This window comes from Cyrtonyx montezumae, unplaced genomic scaffold (genome assembly GCF_038088225.1).
Source record: "Cyrtonyx montezumae isolate F1298 unplaced genomic scaffold, pur_monq_1.0 scaffold_24, whole genome shotgun sequence".
NCBI lineage: Eukaryota > Metazoa > Chordata > Aves > Galliformes > Odontophoridae > Cyrtonyx > Cyrtonyx montezumae.
Genome location: NW_027071981.1, coordinates 2,858,632 through 2,883,447, shown reverse-complemented (window position 1 = coordinate 2,883,447; position 24,816 = coordinate 2,858,632). Strand labels below are relative to the sequence as shown.

At 41.5% G+C, this 24,816-nt stretch overlaps 1 protein-coding gene across 3 annotated transcripts in view; it reads left to right on the top strand.

Annotated features, from left to right (window-relative positions):
- Positions 1-24,816, top strand: part of ANAPC1 (anaphase promoting complex subunit 1) — a 274,849-nt gene that overhangs the window by 237,161 nt on the left and 12,872 nt on the right. The window contains exons 1-33 of one of the 3 annotated variants that reach the window (XM_065739489.1): positions 477-758; positions 889-1,050; positions 1,513-1,564; positions 1,872-1,981; positions 2,343-2,425; positions 3,841-3,914; positions 4,170-4,315; positions 4,778-4,998; positions 5,621-5,830; positions 6,337-6,432; positions 6,896-6,986; positions 7,094-7,159; positions 7,997-8,134; positions 9,119-9,259; positions 9,699-9,759; positions 10,307-10,494; positions 11,236-11,310; positions 12,298-12,563; positions 13,862-13,953; positions 14,868-15,007; positions 16,675-16,753; positions 16,856-16,892; positions 16,993-17,063; positions 17,201-17,379; positions 18,584-18,810; positions 19,965-20,083; positions 20,630-20,901; positions 21,679-21,913; positions 22,659-22,750; positions 22,912-23,046; positions 23,205-23,287; positions 23,426-23,504; positions 23,918-23,992. In XM_065739489.1, the coding sequence (XP_065595561.1) occupies positions 546-758; positions 889-1,050; positions 1,513-1,564; positions 1,872-1,981; positions 2,343-2,425; positions 3,841-3,914; positions 4,170-4,315; positions 4,778-4,998; positions 5,621-5,830; positions 6,337-6,432; positions 6,896-6,986; positions 7,094-7,159; positions 7,997-8,134; positions 9,119-9,259; positions 9,699-9,759; positions 10,307-10,494; positions 11,236-11,310; positions 12,298-12,563; positions 13,862-13,953; positions 14,868-15,007; positions 16,675-16,753; positions 16,856-16,892; positions 16,993-17,063; positions 17,201-17,379; positions 18,584-18,810; positions 19,965-20,083; positions 20,630-20,901; positions 21,679-21,913; positions 22,659-22,750; positions 22,912-23,046; positions 23,205-23,287; positions 23,426-23,504; positions 23,918-23,992 (4,308 nt within the window). In that variant the 5' untranslated portion in view covers positions 477-545. Of the gene's footprint in view, positions 1-476; positions 759-888; positions 1,051-1,512; positions 1,565-1,871; positions 1,982-2,342; positions 2,426-3,840; positions 3,915-4,166; positions 4,316-4,777; positions 4,999-5,620; positions 5,831-6,336; positions 6,433-6,895; positions 6,987-7,093; positions 7,160-7,996; positions 8,135-9,118; positions 9,260-9,698; positions 9,760-10,306; positions 10,495-11,235; positions 11,311-12,297; positions 12,564-13,861; positions 13,954-14,867; positions 15,008-16,674; positions 16,754-16,855; positions 16,893-16,992; positions 17,064-17,200; positions 17,380-18,583; positions 18,811-19,964; positions 20,084-20,629; positions 20,902-21,678; positions 21,914-22,658; positions 22,751-22,911; positions 23,047-23,204; positions 23,288-23,425; positions 23,505-23,917; positions 23,993-24,816 lie in introns of those variants that run through there. The other 2 variants (XM_065739488.1, XM_065739490.1) reach the window with 2 other exon arrangements.

The following is a 24,816-nucleotide window of genomic DNA, read 5'->3' as shown; positions in this document are numbered from 1 at the left end:
GTTGTAAATGCAGGCTACTTTCTTTCCTTGCATACGCTTTGTGAAATAGAACAAGAGGAGACGGCTTCATGCCGCACCTGAGATGTAAGCTGCGCGTTAGGAAAAAAATAACTTCACTGAGAGGGCTGTGAAGCATCGGAACCAGGGAAGCAGCAACACCGCCCCTGAGCCGTTTAGAAGATAAACAGGTGTGCTTCGGGGCACGGTTTAGCGGTAGAGCTGGCAGTGCTAGCTTAACGACGAGAGTTCCTTTCCAAACTAAGCGATTATCCGGCCACAGCCTTGCATCCCTGGGGGCAGAGCGACCACCCCCTCACACGGCGCTTCCGGCCCGCCGCCATCCCGCCTCCCGTCGGCCCCCGCGCGGCGCGGCGCGGAGCAGGGCGGGAACGCCGCTATGGCCGCGCCCTTATAAAGCGCCGCTGCCGCCACCGCCGCCGGCGCTCGCGCGTTTGCACTCTGTGTGCAGCGGTCCCCCGATCGGAGCGGGGCCCGAGCTGCGCGCCGGCTGTGTGCCCCAGAAATAATGAGGATATCGGGGCCCCATGTCGGACCACTCTGAAGAGAGGGCGACAATGATTGCGGCCGGCGACCTGCAGGAGTTCGTCCCCCGGGGCCGCGAGCACTGCCGCCGCCATCCCGGCGCGCACAACCTGCAGCCGCGGGAGCTGCAGCCCGCTTCCGAGCTCTGCTCGTCCGACGGGGCGGCTGGCCTGGTGGGCTCCCTCCGAGAGGTCACCATCCACGAGCGGCAGCGGGTAGGGCTGCGAGGGGACACGGTCGGGAGATCCTGCCTGTGGCTTGCTGAGCCCATCTGCCACGTCTCTCGCACCTTCTCTTTACGAAGTCGCCTGTTTCTGTGTTGTTGGTGGTGTTTCTTTTATGAAGGAAAACTGGCAGCTGAGGAAAGGCGTCAGTGATTTTGGCGAGGAGGTGGACTACGATGAGGAGCTGTATGTGGCCAGCAACATAGTCATCTGGAGCAAAGGGAGCAAGAGCGAGGCATCGGCTTCCTATAAGGCGTTCAGCGTTGACAGCCCTGTGCTGCAGGTACGTGTTGGCTGTGGTGTGTGCAGACTGTGCCTTCAGGTGGGGCTGTTACGGGAAATGCAGTAAGATTGACTTCGGTGGTGATATAAAATCATAGAATCGCTCAGGTTGGAAGAGACCTAAAGGACCATCGAGTCCAGCCAAGACCTAACAATTCTGCTCTAACTCCTAACGAGTCCAACCTCGACCTAACCACACTGCCCTAACTCTTACAACCCTCTGTTAAATCACATCCCTGAGCACCACATCCAAACAGTATTTAAACACATCCAGGGATGGTGACTCAGCCACCATCCTGCGGAGCCTATTCCAGTGCTTAACATCCCTTTCTATAAAGAAGTGCTTCCTGATATCCAACCTAAACTTACCCTGGTGCAACTTAAGGCCGTTTCCCCTCGTTCTGTCACTTGTTCTTTATATCATCCTGTTCTTTAGATGTCATTGTGCTGTGCTTGGTTTCAGGCCTTGTGGTGTGACTTCACTATTCAACAGGAAAAATCTGACAAAGCTGATGGTAAGTTGCGTGCTTATTCCTAAAGCGTAGGGACCTCTAGAAATCAAGTCCAGCCCCGTGCTGAAGAAACTGCCCTGCAGCAGGTCGCATGGGTATGCATCCAGACAGGCCTTGAATATCTCCAGAGAAGGCAGCACCACCACCTCTCTGGCACCAAGTGCTTTGAGTTCAGCCTTCTTGGCATGAAAATTTTAGTCAGTGAGAATTGTTCTTCTAAGGCTTCCCCCTGCCCCTTCAGCATACGTTCTTTTGCATAGGGAATACCTAAGAAAAGAGATAATCTTATTATTCTTTCTTTGTTCTGCAGTTTCAGGCTGTAAAGAAATAGTACAGAAATGCGTCTGCATATTGCAGAGCTCTTGTGTAAATGTGCATAGCATAGATGGAAAGGATTACATTGCTGCTTTACCCTTCCAGGTAAGTACTTTACCTTCTTGTTCATGAGTGGGCTTGTTGTCTGGTTGCCTACTGTATTGTGGTGTGCATAAAGTGCTGCTGTTGGAGGCTGCCAGAGTTCTTCATTCTGGTGGGTGAATGTGCGCCAGTGACGAGAGTGTGGCACTTCTGGAAGTAGTAATGGCCAGACTGTATGATGTGGGAAAGTATGGGTATGCCAGCTTGGTAGTTTGAGAACCTGCTCCCATCAACACAGCCCTTCTCTCCAGAAAAGGTTTAGGCGATATGTTTTGCAGTAGCATGATATTCAGTCATGAGAACTTACCAACACAGTAAGTGCTTGGTATCTTAGTCACAACTGTATCTCTGATTTTTTTAATAGGTTGCAAACATCTGGCCAACGAAATTTGGTTTGTTATTGGAGCGTAGCAGTTCTTCACATGAAGTACCTCCAAGTCCACCCAGGTATGTAGCAAGTGATTTGATTGCTCTGCTATAGACTGTTTACGAATTTCATACAGGTGGGTGAAAATTGAAGAGGAATAGTGAAAGATAGCAGGGACAGCAGAAACTGGAACTGGTAGGGAAGGGGCTATCTACCAAGGCATAGTTTCCTCCAACGTGGTCTTGTCTTAACTGCGTGAGAGCTTTTGGTCCTGGGAACAGGACATGGCATGCAGAGTGTCACTGACCTAATTTCATTGACGTTTGTCCTGGGAATTGGTTCCAGGCTGGGGTGGGGGTCATGGAGATTCACTGGGAAATTCATTGAGACGATTTCTCTCAACTGCAGCATGCTTTGAGTCTATGGAGTATCCTGGCCTGTATTTGTAGACCCTGTGCTCTGTGGCTGGATATAGAGGTGGAAAGCAGAGTAAGGGGTTGGTTGACATGCTGATTAGCAGTCGGAATATGCACTCCTGCTCTTCCTTGGTGTTTGCGTTCATTCCAGGCACTTGTGATTGTCTATTCCTCATTAGAGTTGAGATTAGAAGTAGAGGCTTTGAAAATACTCATGGAAAAAACGAAAAAAAATAACCCATATTTCCATGAGCTAGCTGCAGTGGGTGTTTCATTTTAATTTTGGTACCAGCTTAAACATTAGCTCAGGCAGATAGCCTCTTCAGTGTGTTGGTATGCTGTGCTCTCACCACTCTGTCCATAGGGAGTGTAGTGTCTTCTTCCACTGAAGAAGGGAGTTAGGCAGTAATTTGCTTCGTTGGGTTTGAACCCTTGATCATCTGTCAGGTCTTCCATCCTGCTATCCTGCTTTGCTTCTTGTGGCTGGCCCTGGTCTTGTGCACTGGACCCTTTGGGGTTACTGCAGAATAAAACTGCACTGGTCCCAGGTTTTCCTGCTCCCTGTTACTTCACAAAACTCATTGCTGACCCTACTCAACCTGGACTTTCAGGAAAATTTCCCCTTTTGCCCCTGCCACCGGCAGATGGTTGGCACTATTGCTACTCTGGGATGGGTACAGATTCCCTGATGCCTGGCTGCTGGCGTAGAACCCAAACTCTTCAACTGAGTCTAGACTAAGAGCCTTCTCCCCTTCTTGCTCCTTGTAGCTGCCCTAGTTCTAGCTGTTTGGCCAAGCCAGAGTTTGTCATGTGGCCACCAGGTGGGGTCATTCTCAAGTGCTATGTGAAAAACATTCAAAGACTGATCAACCTGTTTGATAGACCAGCCTTTGGCTGACTCTACTCAGTTAATCAGAAGAGCTTCTGTTAATGGAATGTGTCTGTACTGTTTGGTTTCAGGCTCATATTAAGTTCTGCGGATTGTTTTGGGTTTGCAACATGTGCACCAACTGCAAGAGAGGGCAGTTAGGCTTTTTAGCATTTGGTTTTTGAACATGCTTTGTTTGGTTTCTTTTTAGAGAACCTTTGCCTACTATGTTCAGCATGCTGCATCCCTTAGATGAGATAACACCTCTTGTCTGTAAGTCTGGAGGTAGGTTTAGGCCTTGACATCAAATGCTTAATGTATCACTCAAGCATTTTCTGTATTAAAAATTTGCAATAATGGCTCTTTTAAGAAGTCAGAAGTGACTTGTTTTAGCTGCTTCATGAACAGGGGAACTGGTCAGGATAAAAGTCCAGATTGCAGGGGGAAAAGAGAGTATGAAAAGTACTAATCCTTCATCTGATAACAGTACCGTAGAAATGGTATTTTCACCTTAACTTAGGTCTACTACTTCTTTAGCAGGTGTGTTTGGCTCTGCTAGAGTGCAGTATGTTGCTGATTACACCTTGAGGATTGTGTTTGTCAGTGGTGAACCTTCCATTGTGATGACCTACGATACTGTACAGAGTTTACATACTGTCTGGGCTCTTCGTAGAGTAAAGCCAGAGGTACACGTTTATTATTGACTGTGTCATTAACACATTTTCTATTGGTATGTGTCTAGGTGCCGTTCTTGGGCATGTCTGTTAGAAATGCCTGATTGTGTGTTATTCCATTAGTAGGGTGATTGTTGGAGCATGTACAACAGTTGTGGCGAGCACTCAATAGCAATGGCTGTGTGCTTATGAAGTTCCTTTCATTGTGCCAGAAAGTTTGCACTCTGTTTCAGCTGTTATCTTCCATGAGAAAAGTGAGAAACCGCTTTCTGCCCTGAGAGCCACAGGAGTAGTGCTGGTGACTGGGAGGGAAAGCACGGTTGGAAGGAATAATTGCTTAGACTGATATGCCTTTATACCTTGCTGATGTAGGCACACACTTCTAACAGCTAACTGATGAAACAAATAGTTTGAGCTTCTTAGCTGGTACTGCCCATGTGTGATTTGTATGTAGAGAACTCTTTTCTTTCTCAGGAGCAGAACATGGTGCTCAAGTTCTCAGAGCAGTTGGGCACGCCACAGAATGTGGCTGCTAGCAGCTCTTTGACTGCTCAACTCAGGAGCCTTTCAAAAGGAGACTCACCCATGGCCTCACCCTTCCAAAACTATTCATCAATTCACAGTCAGAGCAGATCAGTGTCATCACCCAGCATGCAGTCCCGCTCACCATCCATCTCCAACATGGCTGCTTTGAGGTGGGTGCTGAACATAATGTGTAGACCTGACACCAAACAAATATGAGCTATAGAATAGATAGTACGTGTGATGTTGCTGCCTTTCTCCTCCTTACAAATCCAAGCTGTATCATGCCTTCTCTCTCACAGCATCTGAAAGCACTCTTTCGAATGCTCTTGTGACATTAGTGGGCTTGTTGCTGTTGGCTATTATCTTTGTGGCATAGAGGGAATAATGAGTGTGCAAAAGACAAAAAGGTTGTTCTATTCTCATACAGCCAGTCTGTAGTGAAGCTGGGGACTGTCTCCAGGTCTTTTGAGTCTCAGGAGTGTTTTCGGTTAAGGAAGGCCATATTTAGAGAGAACAGGTTGGGACACATTTTTACCGACTGGACCACAGGACCTGAAACATTAATTTCCTTCTGAAATGCCATCTCTTGGATTTTGACTGAGACAACTAGACATAAAGTGGATAACTGTTTTCATATGTCAGAATGTATCCTTAAGGAAGGCTAATACTGAAGTAGCTGCTGTTTTCAGGGTGGTTTTCTTTGTTTTTAGTATGTGACCATGCTGGTTTAATAAGGATTCCTATCAGTTTTTGTAAGCTCACTTTTCAGTAACGTTTTGTTTCTCCTTGCAGCCGTTCTCATTCACCTGCCCTGGGAGTACATTCCTTCTCAGGAGTGCAGAGGTTCAACTCGTCCAGCAATGTTCAGTCACCAAGGAGGCACAGTATTACCCATTCTCCAGAGAGCACTTGCAGTGATTCCTTGCTTGTAACAGAAACGGAACCAATTGTTCCTGAGCTGTGTATAGATCATCTGTGGACAGAAGCTGTCACAAAAATGAGGTTAAGTGCACGTTGGCATATGAGAGAAGTGTGGGATTGCCAGTGGGGTGAGGGAAAGAAAGTAAAACGATAGCTTATTTTAGTGTGAGCTTTCTGCAAATAGTGATACCTTAAGATAGGTTTTGTGGGATCTCTCAAGCAAAGGAGTTTCAGGTACCATCACTGATTTATTTTTTCCCCCCCACCCTAAATGTGCTTTTTTTAAACTCTTAGCTGGAATATTTCTTGCCCTATTAGCATAAAAAGGGGCCAAACACGACATAATGCCTAAGACTGAATGGGAGAACGAAGGCTGATGGCATGTGCTCTGCACACCAAACAGTATGAATGTGAAGGCTGGAGTGGTTGCAAATTAATTTCTCTTGTAAGGACTGAAACTGAGACTGGCACAACTTCAGGCACTAATATTTGAAGTCTGGTGTCCCTATGGATTGTAGACATTGTTTTCTTTAATTAAAATTTTTATAAATAAACCTAACGCTATGTGCTCTTTGTGTCTCCTTTAGAGAGAAGAATTCCCAAGCATCAAAAGTGTTTATTACCACTGACCTTTGTGGGCAGAAGTTCCTGTGCTTTTTAGTGGAATCTCAGCTCCAGCTGCGGTCAGCATTCCTGGTTTGGGGACAGGTTTTAGCAAATAAAGAGGGGAGGGGAGGAAGTGATGCACTCTAAAAATTTGTCTAGCTTGAGGTTTTAACATTCGTTCAGCTAGTGGAATCTGTTGAGATGTGAAGTGTCAGGGCCTCTCATATGACCAGCTTTTAATTGGAGTGGTGTAGATGATTTGGAATGATGTAAATAAAAGTGAAATTGCAAGAGTACGCTCACTGTGCTTGGCGTGATTTATCCTTATCTTTACCTTTCAGAGTCACATTGGGGATCTCATTTATACTAGAGGAAATGATTAGCAGGATAAAGGTAGCAAAGGAAGGAGGAAAGAACCATGTGTACCACAATAAGACTAACTGTACCGTGTAACACAACTTTTATTTTCTGTTTTTGTCTTTCTGTGGCAGTGCACTGGAGAGTCCTTTTACATTTCCTGTTGTTTTCTCCAATCTCTAGGTGTGTAAAATTTCAAGAGAGCAATGATAAGTCACAGCTAATCTTTGGTTCTGTTACCAATATTCAGGCAAAGGATGCAGCTCCAGTGCAGGTATGTAACTTGTAGCTGCCAAGCACCTACCTTTGTCGTTTCTGTCATCTATTTGTCATCTTTTTACTTAAATGCAAGTAGCTGAATATGCTGTTTGATTCCTGCAGGGTGTTGATACTCTGCTGGTTCTGGAAGGCAGTGGAAATCTAGTGCTTTATTCTGGAATTGTTCGTGTAAGTAGCAGGCTTTTGTATCCCCAAACCAGTGTTTGACTCTGGTTATAAGCTAAGCTGTGCAGGGGGTGCATCATGCCTTACAGGGTATCATTTTAAGCTACCGTAGACTGCTTCTCACTTGAGGCTGACTTAAGAAGGCGCTTCTGCTCTCCTAATGGCTGTAATTTAGGTACAGTGCTGGAAGGGTGGTTCTGAGGCGCCCTGTGGCACAACTAAATAATCTCTGGAGCTTACTTTCTACAACAGTAAAGTGCTTAACTGATACAATGCTTTCCAACAAACAAAATGTCAAGAGTACAGAAAGTAAGAATTTCTTGTATAATTTTTCAGTCTTCTCTGTAGAATGGTGGACGGTTGTAGAGGTCAAATTATTGTGCTTTGCAGAGGGCTGTTCTTAGGATGGATGTCGTTAGTTCAAAATAAGTATTTTTTTAATTGTATACGTATGTTATTTCCATACATGCAGAAACCTTGGGCACTAGCATTTATATGTGTATTTACCTGTGTCTATGTCTATAGTACGTATATTTTTTTGAGAGAGGTTCCTCTGGAAGTGCAGTTTATCCTATGAAACACTGCTAATTTTTCAGTAGGTATAGACCTGTAGCAGTAGTGTACAAGACTGACCACATATGGTAGCTTTGTTCGTTGTATGTTCATTTGAAGAAAGGCATTACATAAAGCAGTTGTCAGGCTTTAGTTCAAGTATACATCCACTTCTTTTCAAATTGTTCCTTTAATATGTTGGTATATAAAACTGTCAGTGTTTGTAAGCCAGCATGTGGAAGCACGTGAAAACCAACTATTTGCTTTCCTATATGTTTTTTGTAAAAGATGGGAAAGGTTTTTATTCCTGGACTCCCTGCTCCATCCCTGACAGTGTCCAACCAGATGCCTCGGCCAAGCACTCCATTGGACAGTGTCAGCACTCCATCCAAGCCTTTGAATAAACATCTGGGGCCCCTTGAAGAGGTAAGCAGAAATGAAATCTTGCCTTGATAAGGCTTTAGATTTAATAGATTTGGCATAATTGATCAAAATGTGTGGATATTCTTTTTCTCTGTTGTAATCTATGAATCTAAATTGCATAATCTTACTCAGATTCATAGGAATTGGTGATGTAAATGCTATTCTTTGCTGATATCTTTAGCTAATAAAGAATTCCTACATAAAAGCTTCTCTGTGAAGATCTTCATCATGTAGAAATGAAGCTTACAAACACTGATACTTCTGTTTCTGGATTACAAAGTATCTGAAAGCAGATGCATAGATTGTCTTTGGGAGAGTCTTTTTGTCCCTTCTCACTGCTTAATAGTGTGGGACTGAGACTAGAGTATGGCTAGGGTAGAACACAAATATTTTGCCAGAGAAAACCTGTTACTTATACTTCATGTAGCTGTTGTGAATGACTTGTTGTGACTCTGCTTCTCTTATTTCTGTGGTTCGTCAAGACAGCCCTCCTTTTTTTTTCCACCCTAGTATTCATACGTAGCTTTCTTAACCCACAGTCTCCATCCATATTTTGTTTGGATTCATTGATATGTCAGGATAAGTGAATATACAGTGAGGGCTGAGGTGGGTATGTGATGCTGATCTCAAACAAGTGCTGTACGTTGAAAAGGGAATTTAAAAAACAAACCAGCTTATTTGGTGTTTGACAATTGAAGATGAGCATCTTTCATTCAAGTGATGTATTGCTTTTTAACTTTTGAAGTGTCACTGGGAGCTAAATCTTTTACTTTTCTCCTGTAAAGTTCCTGAATGCAGTGTTCTAAGTATGTCTATTATGTCCTGACTTATTTGTGATTGTCATAGAGTTTCTGAGACATAGTTTTGAAAAGACATCAACAGCTTTCAAAATACTTATTAGTATGCTTAAAAATGGTCATTTTAACTGTCCTTTGCTCAGATACTTGCTTTAGCAAATTCTAAGCAATCATTTTTACCACTTTGCAGAGTATGCTTTTGTCACCAGTTCCAGAGCTAAGGGATTCTTCTAAACTCCATGACTCGACTTACGTTGAGGACTGCACTTTTCAGCAGCATGGGACTTTCATTCATGCTCTAAGAGATCCTGTCCACAACAGAGTAACTTTAGTAGGTATTATTCCATAACTTGAGTCATGACTTTGTTAGCAAAGTAAAACAAGGGTCAAGCTTATTTTTCATAGAATGGCCTGGGTTGAAAATTACCTCAAAGATCATCTAGTTTCAACCCCCGGTATTGTAAGACATTGCTGGCAGCCCCTGATCAGCAGTAAAATGTTAAACTGTGGAACTCCACATTTTTCTGTGTTGAATGACCTAAAAGGTGTAGAAGTTTAATGATTAATTCAAGCGATTCAGGTCAAGATCCATTTAAAGTGTTTCATGGAGCTAGAATCTGAGGTTACAGACCTTGAGTGCAGCAAATAGCTGAGAGTTTGGAATATGCTTTATACATACATGAGTTCTGAGTTGATAGAAAAAGATCCCATCTTTAAGTAAAGATGCGTTTTTAATTCTACTCTTCCTTTTTTTTTTGTTTTCCCTCCAGGAGCTCAGCAGTAACACAATGGTTCGGATCACAATTCCTGAAATTGCCACTTCAGAGCTAGGTACGAGTCAGAATCTATCATGTGAAATACATTCCATTATTTTTGTGTTCTTTTATTTTTTACAAGTAGTTTATACATAGCTTAGACTGTGTAAGCATTTGATATGATGTATTTGAGGCTTATTGGCTTACTTTGTACAGCTGCTACCATTTATTTAGGTGTGCTCTGCTACTTGCAACAACTTGCAAGTATTGAAGCAAGATTGCTTCAACTGATGCACTCTTAAAACGTCCTTTATTCTTTAGGTCTCTTCATACTTTTCATGCTTGCTGAAGGCTGAGATGTCAGTTCAGACACAACTTGCTTTCATTAATGAGCAAAGACTCCCCATCCTCTCCCTGCTTTGTGTAGTGAATTAGAGAGGTTGTGTTTAACCAAAACTGAAGGAGCAGAAGGTTGTGTGGTGTGGCTTTTGAGTTTCTGGAGAGTTAAAAGTAGGTCCAAGTACTGTAACAATTTGTAGCACTAACTGGGTGAGCAGGATCTGAAGTAATGGAAAACATGCCTAACTTTGCTGTTTGTTTTTTTTTTTTAACTTTTGCAACAGTGAAAACGTGTCTGCAAGGGGTCAAGGCTATCCTGCCCAAGGAGATAGCTGTACAGATGCTTGTCAAGTGGTACAATGCTTACAATGCACCTGGAGGACCAAGTTATCGCTTGGAATGGAATTTATTTGTAACTTGTCTCATGAATATGATGGGCTATAACACAGAGAAACTGACTTGGACACGTAATGTAAGCAAGTGTGCATGTTTGTTTCCTTAGCTTATGCTACTGATAATTCTTCAAGGTTTGGAATGGTTGGAGAGGTGCTGAAGTCAAACATAGATGATCTCTTGTCCTGAATAACAAGATGTCACTGAGTTATTTCTGCATTCCTAAATATCAGGTATACATTTTAGTCTGTGATGCTTATGTCTACAAGGTACTTAATGCCAGCAGGTCAGATGAGAATAAATTAAGAATATCTTACTCCAGTACTAACACTGATGGTCTGAAGATTTTACTCAAGTAGTCCAAATTAAGCCTGTTTTGATTAGAAGCATAAAGCACAGTTCAGATTCCTGTTTTCTAAGGAAGTTTTTCTTTGCAGTTTTCATATTACAGCTCTTAAAGTAATGTCTTTCATACAGAACTTCTAATTTTCTTTAAATGAATTTCCTGCTAGCAAGTACACTTGTGATACTCATGGGATGGAAGCAATGGGGAATGCCAGGCTATATATACTGATGAAATTAAAGCAATTAGTGTATACCCACATTACTTGCATTAGCTCATCCCCAGTGTTTCCTAGGCAATCAGACCACAAGGTTCCTGGAGTACACACTAATTAGCTGCGCATAGAAAAGTCTAATTGCAGTGTTTTATATGAAAGCAAAATATAAATATGTAAAGCAACATCACATAGTGTGTGGTTTGCATGTGCATGTCAGGATTGATGAATTACTTATGTGACCTTGGTCTTATTTCTTGCAGCTTAATGTTGGAGGATCACCTTCACCAGTGAGTGCACCAAAGAAGGCTAGGCCATCAGAAACAGGATCAGATGAAGTAAGAAATGGTTCTCTTTGATAAATAAAAGCTGGGGAGGGGTGGTTTTTTGTTTATTTGTTGGGGGTGGGTTTTTTTGTTTGTTTTTATAAGAAACACTTCTGATTTGGGTTCACCAGCTATTGCAAGCCTTTGGGGGAAGGAAGGTTGTCTTATATTGTGCTGTGACTGTATCATGTGACCTTTCTTGTCAGGGTCCCAGTTTCAGAAAAGTAAAGTTAGATTCAGGGATGAATTTAATATGAATTACAAAGCAATCCCAGGCACTTTTCTGACAATGTCAAATGTCTCCTAGATGCTTTATCCCCTTAAAATAAAGTTGGCTTACTCTGCTCCACCCAGCACCTTCAGCAAGTTAGGAGCATCAAATTGCATGCTTCACTGAATGCACTGGTTCTTACTGAATTTAATTCAAGATTGAATCACCAGGTTTTGCCTAGGCAAGAATAGAAAAGTTTTTCTTTCTTTATGTAATCAAGAAGGGAATAAGGTTTACTAGCATTCCATTAAGAGGCTTACAAGCTACTGTAGTGAGTGCAGTCATTAGGTTTTGCAGGCTGACAGCTCAGTGAAACAAAGAGATTTACAGGCTACAATCTATATGAGACAGAGGTTAAGATCTAAATGCCCAACATACTTTGGAAGGAGAAAAAGAAGGCTTGGGCACTGGGTAAGTTACAGTAAGGTGAATTATCGGTACAAAGGGCACTTTAAATAAGTGGAAATATCCTCTTAAATAAGATGAAATGTCTTCTCTCGTTTTCTTAAATGTAATGCTTTGATTCATTTATGCATAACTGGAGGGAGGATGGGAAGATGCAACTTCACAATTGAATCTGTGCATTGTAGCTTGTGGGGTTTGTGTGGCACATTTACCATAGAACAACTGCATTTGTATTGATTAGGAGGAGAACAGCGCCTTGGTGCTTTGGAGTTCTCTTGTTGGAAGTATGTTCATTGTCTCTTTTTCCTGTTTGTGTGGTCTAGGACTGGGAATATCTTTTGAGCTCTGATTACCACAGGAATTTTGAGTCTCATCCTCTATCCAGAGTCTTGGGGTTGGACCCTCTGGACGTTTTAGGTCCAAAGGATGACTTCTTACAGAGCCTTAGCCTGGATTATTCAACTCTCCTTTTCACCCATATTCCTGCTATTTTCTTTGTTCTTCACCTGGTCTATGAGGAGTTTAAACTGAACCTTCTGATGGGAGAAGAAAATCGTTCACTTGTTGTTCTTCTGATTCAGCTGGCCAGGTATGCCAAACTGATGCACCACAGATACTGTATATTGTGTGGTGTCTCTTGTTGATGTTCTGTTTTTTGTGGAGAGATTTGGGAATTACCCAAAGTGGAACAGACTTTCATATTTTTGAAGAAAATGAATAAATAACAGTTAAAGAGAGATATAAGACGTTTCCTGCAACAAATAGTTCTGACCACTTGCCAACATAAGGATGAGTCACAAATCTTAGTTCTTGGTAGATGGCTTTTGTTCCTGCAATACAAGAAAAGGGTGAGGGAAGGAGTCTACTTTTGTACATCAGAGAGTGTGGGCAACCCTGCTGCAGGCAGAAGTAAAATCACTATTGACTTTCAGTCTTCAGTTTAGACCAAATATAGTGATTTCTTGCTGGTAGTGATAGGTTTTCTGGTTTGTCTTTTTTTGTTGTTTTATTTTGCTTTTTGACTCAGTTCCCCATACAAACAGAATCTCATCTCAGTTCTGGTTTTACGTGACCTTACCATTTAGATCATGGCAAGAAACTGGAGCGGTACCTGCTTTGCTTGCTGTGTTGCCTCCCTGGCAGCTAAAATTCAATGTACCACGGACAGCTCACATTTTGTCTACTGCATTGACTGAGCTCACAAGATCTATCAAATATTCATCTTTGTGGTGTTTTCACTGCTGCCAGAGACTGCATCTTCCTACACCTACACTCAAATTGCATTGCATAGGTGTAGACATACATGAATACAGTTATCTGTATAAGCAAAAGACTCAGTAATGCCTCTCCAAGTTTTATTTTATATTTCTACCAAAATCTCTCTATGGCTCTAGATTCTTCCTCTAGCACTGCTGTTGGTTAACTGTAGTGGTTTCCAGAAGCATCTCTTCCTGAGAAGGTTGACCTGTCCATTTGTCTATCATGTCAATGAAAAGCAACTGCAATGTAACACTATATTTATTGGGGCTGGAAGCTGTTGTTTGCATTCACATCTTGCAGATAACAAGCTGTGTTATATGACTTCAACATTTAAAAGCTTGGGGAAGTTGTTGTGACAGTTGTTATGCTGTAAGAATGGTGGTAGAATTGTGACATGAAGTAGAACTACAGCTGAAAAGAAGTGCGTTGGTGGGAAATAAAACATGCAGATTTGTTGCTTGGCAAAGGGACAGTGCCCATGAGCAGCCCTAGTTAAAGAAGTCAGGACTTCACTCCTGCATATTAGAAACATTAAAAGTCAACAGAAAATGTCAGAAATGGAGGATGGCCTGGAGTTCTGTTTCTTTTTGTTTTTTACTGTAAAGTGATTCCCATCTTTCATTCTAGGGACTTGAAACTTGAAGCTTACATAGATTACTACTACAGAGACTATCCAGCCCTTGTGAAAATCTCTGGACAGACTTGCATAATTGATCAAGGTGAGTTTAAGACTATGTGAAGCTGGATGTTCAGTGGTAGTGGTGTGCAAGTTCTCTCAATACTGAGCATGTTGACAGCTAGTCAGGGCAACCCACACATGTAAAACTGTGCATGGTTTGCCTTGTTCCTTTGTATTTAGAAGTCTATTATAACCCTACAGCCCCAAGCTGGTGTCTTCAGTGTGTGGTGCTTCATGGGATGTTTCACAGAACAAGGACTTGGGAGGAAATGGTTTTATCCCAGCAAACTCCTAGCTCAGGCTGGCTCAGAAATATTTTTGGAGAGCTATGGAACAACCTGGTAATGAGGTGTGCTTCTTCTAAGTATCCATAGGCTGGTGTGAGCTCTCAGCTTATAGTTATTTAAAAATTATAGTTATTTAAAAATAAATCTGAGCTCAGTGCACAATTATGAAAGCTAAAATAAGGTTATGTATTATTTTGCGCATTTGTTTAGTGAGCTGAAATTTGGTGGTCATGCAAGACAAAGTACTGTTTTTCCTGACATAAAGAATAATCTCATCATATTGGCCAGGCTTTGCTGCTCATGTTTGTGGATAGAAAAGACAAAAAGGTTATAGTTAGGCTGTTCTCTCACTTAGTGATGTAATGTTTAATTACAAGACTTGTTCTCCTGAGGTCTTCGAAAGTTAATAATTACATACATTACTTTTTGCTGCGGGCTGAGACTTTCTTTCTTGAAAGACTCAAAGGTGTCTCATGCTTTCATTACTGTCTGACTATAAATGTGCATCTGACAGAAGGCAGAGTGATTCATAGTGCTTTGGAGTACCATGTTTCTTTACTTATACAAAATAAGTAGTGTAGGGCTTCTCTTGAGAATAGAGAACAATATCTGGGTGTTTGCCACGAGCTCAATGTCATGACTATTCATGTAATTTAAATCCAAACAGGTTTCATGCATCATCCCTCATTTTTTTCTGCTGACCCTCCAAGTATCTTTCAGTGGCTGAGTTCTTGTCTAAAGGGAGGAAGAGTGCAGCCTTATCCTTACTTACCAGGAATCTGTGAAAGGAGCAAACTGGTAATACTGGTATGTACACTGGCGAAGAGGATGTGTTTTCCTCTATCAGCATAGCAGCACTGTGGCTGCTTCATTTCCTGTGAGTGAAGTGCCCTCAATGGGAAGTCAAGAGAAGTTTAATTGTCATGTATAAAGCAGCGAGAGCATGCTGGAGTAATATTGAGTCTGTGATGAATGACTTCTGTGGAGCACAACTATATCTGTTCTGTTTGGACATCTAAGCATCTCCAAGTGTTGCTGCACAAGTGAGACCTGCACTGTACTAAGCAGGCCTCGTTTGTGGAATTCTCTTGGTATCCTTGTAGTATAGTGGTGCCAGTTTCTTTCTGGGGGGAATAACAAATCTCTGCAGGTCTTATCTTCTGTTCTGTCGCTACTTGAGTATTACTGAAGGATGTAGGTGGGTTTTTTCAGGTGGGAGGAGGTATTTGAGGCTGGGAAGAGGAGTGTATGAGTGCAGGGTAAATGGCCTATGCTTTGCTGCTCATGTTTTTTGTGGTTTGCAGTAGTGGCATGTGCAAAGTAATAATGTAACTCAGTTAACTGTATTTCGTGAGTGAGAATTTCCTGGCTTTTCTCTTGGGCACATATCAACATAAATATTTAACTACATGAGTAGTTATTAGTGCTGATGTTATCTTCTGGTCAGCCTTGTTGGCTTCTTCACAAAGCGTTTGTGGAGATAAGCTGTCAGTATGGGATTTGGAGCAGAGATGTTGAGCTGAAGAGAAAAACAGGGTGGCGAGGCTCTGTTGTGACCCAGCTGTCCAAGAGTAGTTGCACAGTCTTCCATTAGGAGTCAGCCTGCCCTCTGCTTCAAAGCATGGAAGGGTGAAGTGCTAGCACTAAAACCTGTTACAGTGCTGGTGCTTTTGCTTAAAATGTACCCTACATTCGAGCTCTGAAGAACAACAGAGCCTTCCATTCAGGCTGTCACTTGTCTGTCCACAACTCTGTCTGCCTGTACCTGTCTTCTCTGTGCAGGTCAGAGCTGGGACATTGCTGGTGCAGCTTGTCAGAAGATCTTTGGGAAAATCACAGCAGGTTTTTGCTTAGCTTTGCCAACTTTTGCACTAGTATTCAGAAGGAAACAATGATGAATCACTGATTTTTTTTCTGGCTGAAGTATATGCTCTTCTCTCAGGTACTTCACAAAGTACTCAATATTCTAGAAGGGGAGGCAACCAAATGAAATATGTTGCTTGTAGAAAATCTTGTTTTCCAAGAGAAATTAATGAAGCATGAGCATCATGGGAAAGATGATTAGAAACATATTTTTCTGTTTTGAAAGTTTATTTCTTTTTATCTTTGAAACAATTATTAGAGAAAGTTCAGTTGTTGCAAGGTTAATATTTCCAAATGTGTCTAGAAACCTAAAATGTGAACATTTGCTGGCTTCAGTTGTTTTGAATCTGTGTTTACTTAATGATGTTTTTATAATAAATGCATCCCACTGTTTAAGTTACTTAAGTTCCCTTTTGCTTGTTTTGATAGGCAGAGCAAGGCTGGATATGGCTCTGGGCAGCTTGGTCTAGTGGTTGGTGTCTTTGCTTGTGGTGGAGGGGTTGAAACTGCATCATCTTTGAGGTCCTTTTCAACCCAGGCTATTCTATGACTGTAGTAGTAGTAGCTGCAAACAAAGTGACTCTGTATTATGGTGTCTCTTTCCTATCCAGAGTGTGGCTCTGTACATACTTGGTGATGAGAGCGCTGCATCTAATGAAGCTTCCCCTTATCTGTACAAAATTATATCAGGTAACACTTTAATGATGTCGTACTATCTCCTAGTGTCTTGTTTGTTATGTGCTGCCCTTTCCCTTTGGAAACAAGGGGATAATAGGGCCTTGTCTTTTCTAGGGCAACAGAAACAACAAATAGAACAGGATGACAATCGGTATGTTTTTCAGTATTATTTTAAATTCTGGTTATTTGCTTTTCTGTGGAGCTTTTGATGAGGTGTATTGGCTTCTCCTTTATTTTCCATTATTTTACAGATGCAGTTTTGGACACAGCGTATCTATTTCCAGCCTTGCCGAGAAGCTAGTTATTTGGTTGACTGATATTGGTATAAACAACTTTTATCTTTGTGTGAGATGATAACAATTGTAAATAAGCCTCAGAATTGCGTAGTATGAAAAGCATTATATGGAGCTTTGGTTAACAGTTTCTTTTTTTTTCCTCTTCTTGCTCATTAACTGTAAGATTTCACCTTAAGAGATCTGGAGACTCTCCCCTTTGGTGTAGCTCTTCCAATCAGAGATGCAATATACTACTGTCGAGAGCAGCCTGCCTCAGACTGGCCAGAAGCAGTCTGTGTCTTGATTGGGCGCCAGGATCTGTCCAAACAGGCGTGTGAAGGCAACCTACTAAAGAGTAAATCTGTGAGTATGGGCACAAATGGATTTTGTGATACTGAATATTGGACACAGCACTCTGTGCAGAAACCCTTGCGCCATCTGCCTGATGCTCAGGGAGTGTGTGGGTTAATGGAGCATGGAAAGTGCAGATTTGAAAACTGAAGGCAATACAGGATTTGCTTGTATACGAAAATTTCAGTATAAAAGCTAGCATCTGACCCTGGGAAAGTACAGACCTACATAAACAACAGTGACCCAGGGAGAAGGAAGTGGGAATTTTTCAGTGTAGCTGCATCTTGAGTTGGCATATATGGGGTCTCCCTTTTCACGCGACAATCTGGATTGCTTTCTGAAGTATGCTAATCATAATTTTCTCCTTTTTCTTGGAAATGGCTTAATTATTTTTATCCTGAAGAAAATTGATTTTAAGTGTCTTTGGTTTTCTTTTAAACATCTGATGGTGGTGGGAATTAGTAGCATCTCTTGGAGTTAGAGCTTGCTTAAGTGTTGCTTCTTGAGGACGCTGGAATCCAAAATTGTGTGAAAGCTGACTAATGGCATGCATAAATAATAGAGTTTATGTGACTTTTTTTTTTTTCCAGAAGTCAGGAGGAGGGTCCTGTATTCTCAGGGACATCTTGGTCAATTTTATCTGTTAGCTTTGGAAGTGATGTTAAAAATTAATTGGATTTTTTTAACAGGGACATCTAATTATATTTCAGAAAAAGATAAATGTTTTTTAATTGTGTAGAACAGAAGTAAAACTACATATTCAAGTCTGTGGCACCATGAATTAAAATTGCATTTTATTTTTGGCTGGTGAACTTTTTTCAACTCTAAAAGTGCTGAATCTTAAAACGATGATAAATCTGATTTTATCACTTTACAACAATGCCTCAAATGTATGTTACCTTAAAAGGATGGTGATCTTCAAACACCAAATTGTTTGTCATTTCTCAGGAGGGCAGGGTGGAGTTTCCTGTTTCAAAACGGACGCTGACTGTATGGGTGGTGCAGTTATGTATTGAGATTCAGTGCATATTTATCAGAAGAAATTAGTTTTCATTCATCAGCTGTTAATCTGCTTGCACTCCTGGTGTTGCGTGCCTTAGGAAAAGCCTATGTTAGGTCTAGTTTTGATCTAGTTTTTTCTAGTTCTAGATTTGATGCCTTCTGATAGTTAGCAACACATGTGCACTACTGAAAGTGACTCTTCTTTCCCACGCAGTCCATGGGCCCAGTGCTGTCCTCTGATAATCCTTCTGCAGCTGAATCAGAAGAGGATGAGGACGGCATGAACAACATGAATGATGAAGTCATGTCACTAATATGGAGCAAGGATTTGAGAGTGCAGGAAGTACGCAGGCTCCTCCAGAGTGCCCGGCCTGTACGTGTCAATGTAGTACAGATGCCAGAAGCTAGTGACCATGATTTCATAGAAGAAAAAGAAAACCGGTAAAGAATTCTGTTTCTAACAGGCTTTCACTTCAGTGAGAAATGGATAATCTTGACTTAAGTATGTTTAATTGAATGATGTGGTGCAGTTCTGCCTGAACAGAACACTGAAGTTGGCAGACCTGAGCAAAGGGCACACAGGAGAGAGCTGCATTTTGTAGTTTAAGTGTTCAAGTTCAGTATGCATCAAAACTGTATTGCGTTGTGTTGGACAGCTCTTGAGATTGGAGCAGCACATGGGGAAAGTCTGTTAGTTTGAACCTCACGTAACATTTAGGGTTTGAAAAGTGTTAAGTTTAAGCAGGACCAACTTTGTGGAGGACATGCATCTGTGAAGAATTGTCAATCTCCTGTATAAAACTGGAGGGCCCTTTATTCTGGTCTAAGCAAGTCTTAAGTCAGGGGACCTAGTTAGTTCTACAGAAAACAAGTTCACTGTCTCATTCCTCTCTTGAAAGCTCCTATTGGAGCTGGCTTTTTTTTGCTCAGTCAGTCTCCTCCCTTTTCTGCTTCTTTATTCATTTGTTTTGGGGGTCTTAACAGTGTTGTCTTTGGAAAAAAAGTAAAATAAGAAAGGAGAAAAAAACCCTCAAATTTCAGAACATTGTTAACATGCAAAGTACTGTACTGAAGTAGAAAACTAAAGGAATGCATCGAATTATTGTCTGACCTAACAAGCTGAGTAATCTAACAAGTCTAGAAAGTGTTTCCAGAGTAAATCATAGAGAACTGTGGTCAGTATTCCTGGAAGTACATTATTAATTCTGTATGCTGTTATTACTAGATGTGATCACTAGTCATAGCAAGATCACACAGCAGTTAACTTTGTGTTGCTTTCTCCTTTCACCTTGCTTCTGATGTGCTGCTAAATCATAGTGTGGGTTTGTTTAACTAGCACTTAGCTTAAAGTGAAAAACAGAGGCAAATTTCAACATCATCAGCTGAAATGTATCTTTGAGATTTATCTTGAAGGATCAAAGTCTTTGGTTTGTAAGTTTAACCTACTGGAAGAAAAAAAGGGGGAGGGTGACAGGGACATAATGTTTGAATCAGAAAAACAAAGCTGACCGTCCAGTGCCTGTTGTGTCATCTCACTTTATTTCATGTGTTTGGAATATAGTAAGCAATGAATTTTATTTTGGTTTCCTCAACAGGTTGTTACAACTGTGCCAGCGAACCATGGCACTGCCTGTTGGGCGAGGAATGTTTACTTTGTTCTCCTATCATCCTATTCCAGCAGAGCAGTTGCCCATTCCTAAGCTGAATCTAACTGGTATGTTGCTTGGAGCTTTCAGCTTTTTGAAGGAATTCAGTATTTAACAGAACGTGGCATAGTTTCTTAGTCATTACCCCACTGTTTTTTTGTTTTGTTTTTTTTTTAACCTCTTGCAATCTTATAGCAGCTTCTGTGTCTTTCTTCCACAGTGTAAGTGGGTTGTGGAAAGTGGTGGAACTTTTTGTTTTGAATCTGCTGCTTGCTAGTGTTTTCTCCTGGAATGGTCAAGACCAACATTATTTTCTAATGCAGAGCTTATATCAGGTGCATTCTGGTAGACAGAGAAGAGTGAAGTTACCCAGGGATGCATAGCTGTTCAGTGTTGCAGTCATACAGAAAGCAGACTCTGCAAATCCTCATTGCTTTGTATCTAGCACACTGTGCTCATCATCTGATGTGCCTGAAGATATCCAAGATTGCTTTTAGATCAGAAGTATGACTTCCATGCTGCCAGTGTTCACTTGGCACCCTAGTAAGGTTCAGAGCAGTTTCTGAAGGGGTCTGGATTCATCTAATTGCTTTCAATGATTCTGTCGTGGGCAGGCCGTGCTCCTCCTAGGAACTCTACTGTTGATCTGAATAGTGGGAACATTGATGTGCCTCCTAACATGGCTTGCTGGGCCAGCTTTCACAATGGGGTAGCTGCTGGGCTGAAGATAGCACCTGCTTCACGGATAGACTCTTCTTGGATTATCTATAACAAGCCAAAGAATGCTGAACAGGCAAATGAATACGCTGGTTTCCTCATGGCTCTGGGTCTCAGTGGACATCTCACAAAGCTTGCCACACTCAATATACATGACTACTTAACAAAGGTGAGGCCTGTTTTTGTATACAGCAGAAATACACTTCTGAGACTTGATTTCTGTAAACAAAACAAGAAAACAAGTATATTTCTTTAAGAACTGAAATTGGAAGTTTCCTGTTGTGGCCAAAAATCAGAACTGCTTTGTTAATCTTAGTAGCACAAGACTTCTGCTAATTTTAAAAGTTTTTCATTGGTTTTGTCACTAAACCTTTCCACAATGCAGTGATGGCCAGCTTATCAGAAGGTGAATTACCTCTTACCTCTGCCCAGTCTGTATGCAAATGTTAACATTTCTGCATTACAGAGCTAGAGCCAGGGACATGAGATTGTATGTATTTTATATTGAAAGGATCAAATAGCATATATTCTTGTGAAGTCTCAACTTCAGTTGTCTAAAGTTGTGTGTATCGATTTCCTTTAAAGCTTAGGAATAAATGTTATGTGTGGCTCAAGTGGGAGAGAGAGATAATGAACTACCAGGGGTGTAAAGCAAAAACTTAAGGTTTTGTTTTTAAAGCATCCTGTATGTTGGGAGTTCAAGGAAGCAAATACCTACATTATAGCCATGTTTAGCAATTCAATGTGTATATTTAGACAAGGTTTGCTTCTGTAGCAAACTTGGGAAACAGTATTACACCCCTAACAGCTAGTAGTCATTTTCCTTGAGAGTTGGCTGCAAAGCTTTAGCAGCTGTGTATACTGGAGAATGTAAGACTTGCCTTCAATACTGGGGAACTTTCAGAATGTACCTACTTTCTTTGGTTGCTGATGTCTCCTTTCTCAGGGCCATGAGATGACAAGTATTGGGCTGTTGCTTGGGGTTTCTGCTGCCAAGCTGGGCACGATGGATATGGCGATTACACGGCTTCTGAGTATCCACATACCCGCCCTGCTACCACCAACTTCAACAGAGCTGGATGTCCCCCACAACGTGCAGGTTGCTGCTGTGATAGGAATAGGCCTTGTCTATCAGGGCACTGCCCACAGACATACAGCTGAGGTTCTGCTGGCTGAAATAGGTGGGTGCTAACACTGTAAAAACAAGGTTGATGACTGGGAGAGAATCACAATGTATGATTTCCACTGTGCATCAGGGACCTGAACGTGTTGACAGATCCTCTAATTATACCTCTACCACTGCAATAGGCTCCTGGTGCTGGACCTACATACTTATTGCATCAGAAAACTTTGTCTGAATAGAAGTGGTTTGGTGCTTCTTGGGCTGTCAGCTGTTTGGTAGGACTACCTTAACTTCATGTAACTGCTGATTCAGCTGCTGTAGATTCCTATAGATTCTGACTCTGCAGCACTCAAGCAGACCTGGTACTTCCCAAAATGCACCAGGTTGAGGCACTGGATGGAAAAAAAAATTGCCTCTTGCAAGAGCAGTCTTTTTGACTCACTAGATTGGTGGAAGTGCAGTTGTCATTTCACAGATTCTCCTGTTCCCAGTTTTGTTGCTTAAGGTTTTCCTTTGAGGGCTGATTCTGAACAGGCAGATTCTGAATTGTCCTCATTCTGCGTAGTTCTGATTTTATTTCTAGCAGTAAAGTTCTTGTTCGTGCCTATGTGTAACTTCAGTTAAAAGAGACTACAGTTTACTAAATAGAGAAAGGGATGCATTTTAAGATGAAATTATATCAGTTATCTTTCTGGTAATCTGATATGTGATTCTGCAGAGGTTTGTTACTGGGTGATGGATGAGTTGAGTTCAAGATGAAGTAATGTATTTTGGGGTTTTTTGTTGTTTTTTTTTTTTTTCAGGACGTCCACCTGGACCAGAAATGGAGTACTGTACAGACAGGGAGTCCTACTCACTGGCATCTGGACTAGCCTTGGGCATGGTGTGCTTGGGAGTAAGTGCCTCTTCACTTCAGCTGCAGTTAGTAGAAGAATCATTGTATGTTGGGCCAGGGCTATTGAGAACTATTTCATCTTTGTACTCTCCCTTGGCCAAATTATTTTTTTTTTCATATAAGGAGACAACTGCCTATTATTTCTTCTCTTTATACTTCAGCATGGCAGTAATCTGATAGGTATGTCAGACCTCAATGTTCCTGAGCAGCTTTACCAGTACATGGTTGGGGGTCACAGGCGGTTCCAAGCAGGAATGCACAGAGAGAAGCACAAGTCTCCCAGTTACCAAATTAAGGTATGTGTTGATGTCGTCTGCTTGAAAACTAATATTAGCTTAGGAGTCCACAAAAGTCTGTATCTTGGTGAACGGAGTGACCTTGAAACTTTACTCACAACACGATGGGCTGTCACTTTTCAAGTTAACTAGTCTGAAATATACGTTTGTTTTTACAGGAAGGAGACACAATAAATGTGGATGTTACTTGTCCAGGCGCCACACTTGCCTTTGCTATGATCTACCTGAAGACTAATAACAGGTATTAACCTTGGAGGCACTCAGACACTTTGCTGTAACTTGTGATAGGAAATGTTGGCTTTGCCTCATGTAGCTCTCTCAGGTTTGTATGTTGCTGTAATACAATCTGGAAACCCTGTTCCTTTACTGTGCTCTGCAGATCCATTGCTGATTGGCTTCAAGCACCAGATACCATGTACTTGCTGGATTTTGTAAAACCAGAGTTCCTCTTATTAAGAGTAAGATTCCTCTTTTGTTTCATTTTTTGATTTACTTACTGATACTAAAAAGCATCTTATTTTTATTTTCATTAAACTCCATGTGCCTGTCATGCAGAATCCTTTCTTATAGATAACTGCTCTGTTATTGTCAGCTGGAATTGTACCTTCAGATGGTGTCTGCTTGCTTCTCACACTGTGCTAGAGAGACGCAGAGTTTGGTGAGAAACACTTAAAGGATACATCTCAAGCAGAATAAATCAAAGTAATTGTTTGGTAGCTTTTCCCAAGTTATTTGCTCATGTTGAAAAAAGTTTAGAAACCACAATGGAGCTGCTAATGGGTAGCTGCATTTCTGAATGCATGTAATATATTAAAAACTAACATTAATCTTTATTTTTCTTCTTTACCTTTTGGCTTTGTCACTTTCTTAGACCTTAGCTCGATGCCTGATCTTGTGGGATGACATCGTGCCCAGTTCTGAGTGGGTTGATAGCAATGTGCCTCAAGTAGGTATCTATACTTCCCAGTGTCTTGCTGACTTGTGCATGTGAACATCCTCAGTTACGTGAGCTGCACAATGAAGTGTATGTTAATTTCTGCATTTTCTTGATATGGGAGACATAAATTGTCTTAAGAGAGTCTGCGGGCTGGGCTAACAGTTAACTGGGCTAACAGTTAACTCTTATCACACTAAGGCCAGGGAGGAGAGGCAGAAAAGGTGAATGTAACAGACACAAATTGCAATGTGGGAATTCCTGCTATATTGTAAGGAAACAATGTTTGCAAAGGGGAGTGGTCAGACATTGGGAGTAAAGCCCAGAACCTCTATCTTTGAGATTATTCAAAGTGAAATTTGATGAGATAACCTGAGCAAATGATGGCTTTTCTTTGAGCATGGACTTGGACCAAAGACAGCTAGACTTCCCATCCTCTGACGTGTGTTAAGTGTTTTTGGCCCAAGTGTATAACCAAAACACGTTTTAAGTTTGTTCATGTAACAGAGATGATGGTTACATAGGATTCTTCAACTCATATCCCCTTTAGTCTGATGGGATGGAACTCTTTAAGACAATGGTGCCAGAGGGAGAAATGGGTTGAACCTTCCTCCACAATGACCAAATAAATAGGGTGCAAAGCTTTTCAACAGGAGGATCAACCATATTTCAGGATATGTAGCATGATATTTCTGAGATCAAATCAGATTATATATTTCAGAAATACTTCATGGAGATGAACTTCAGAGGTCTTAATCTGTTCTGTTTTCTCTGATTATTGAGTACATAGAGCACTATCACACTTCTGACATAATAGTGCCATTGTTTTAGAAGTA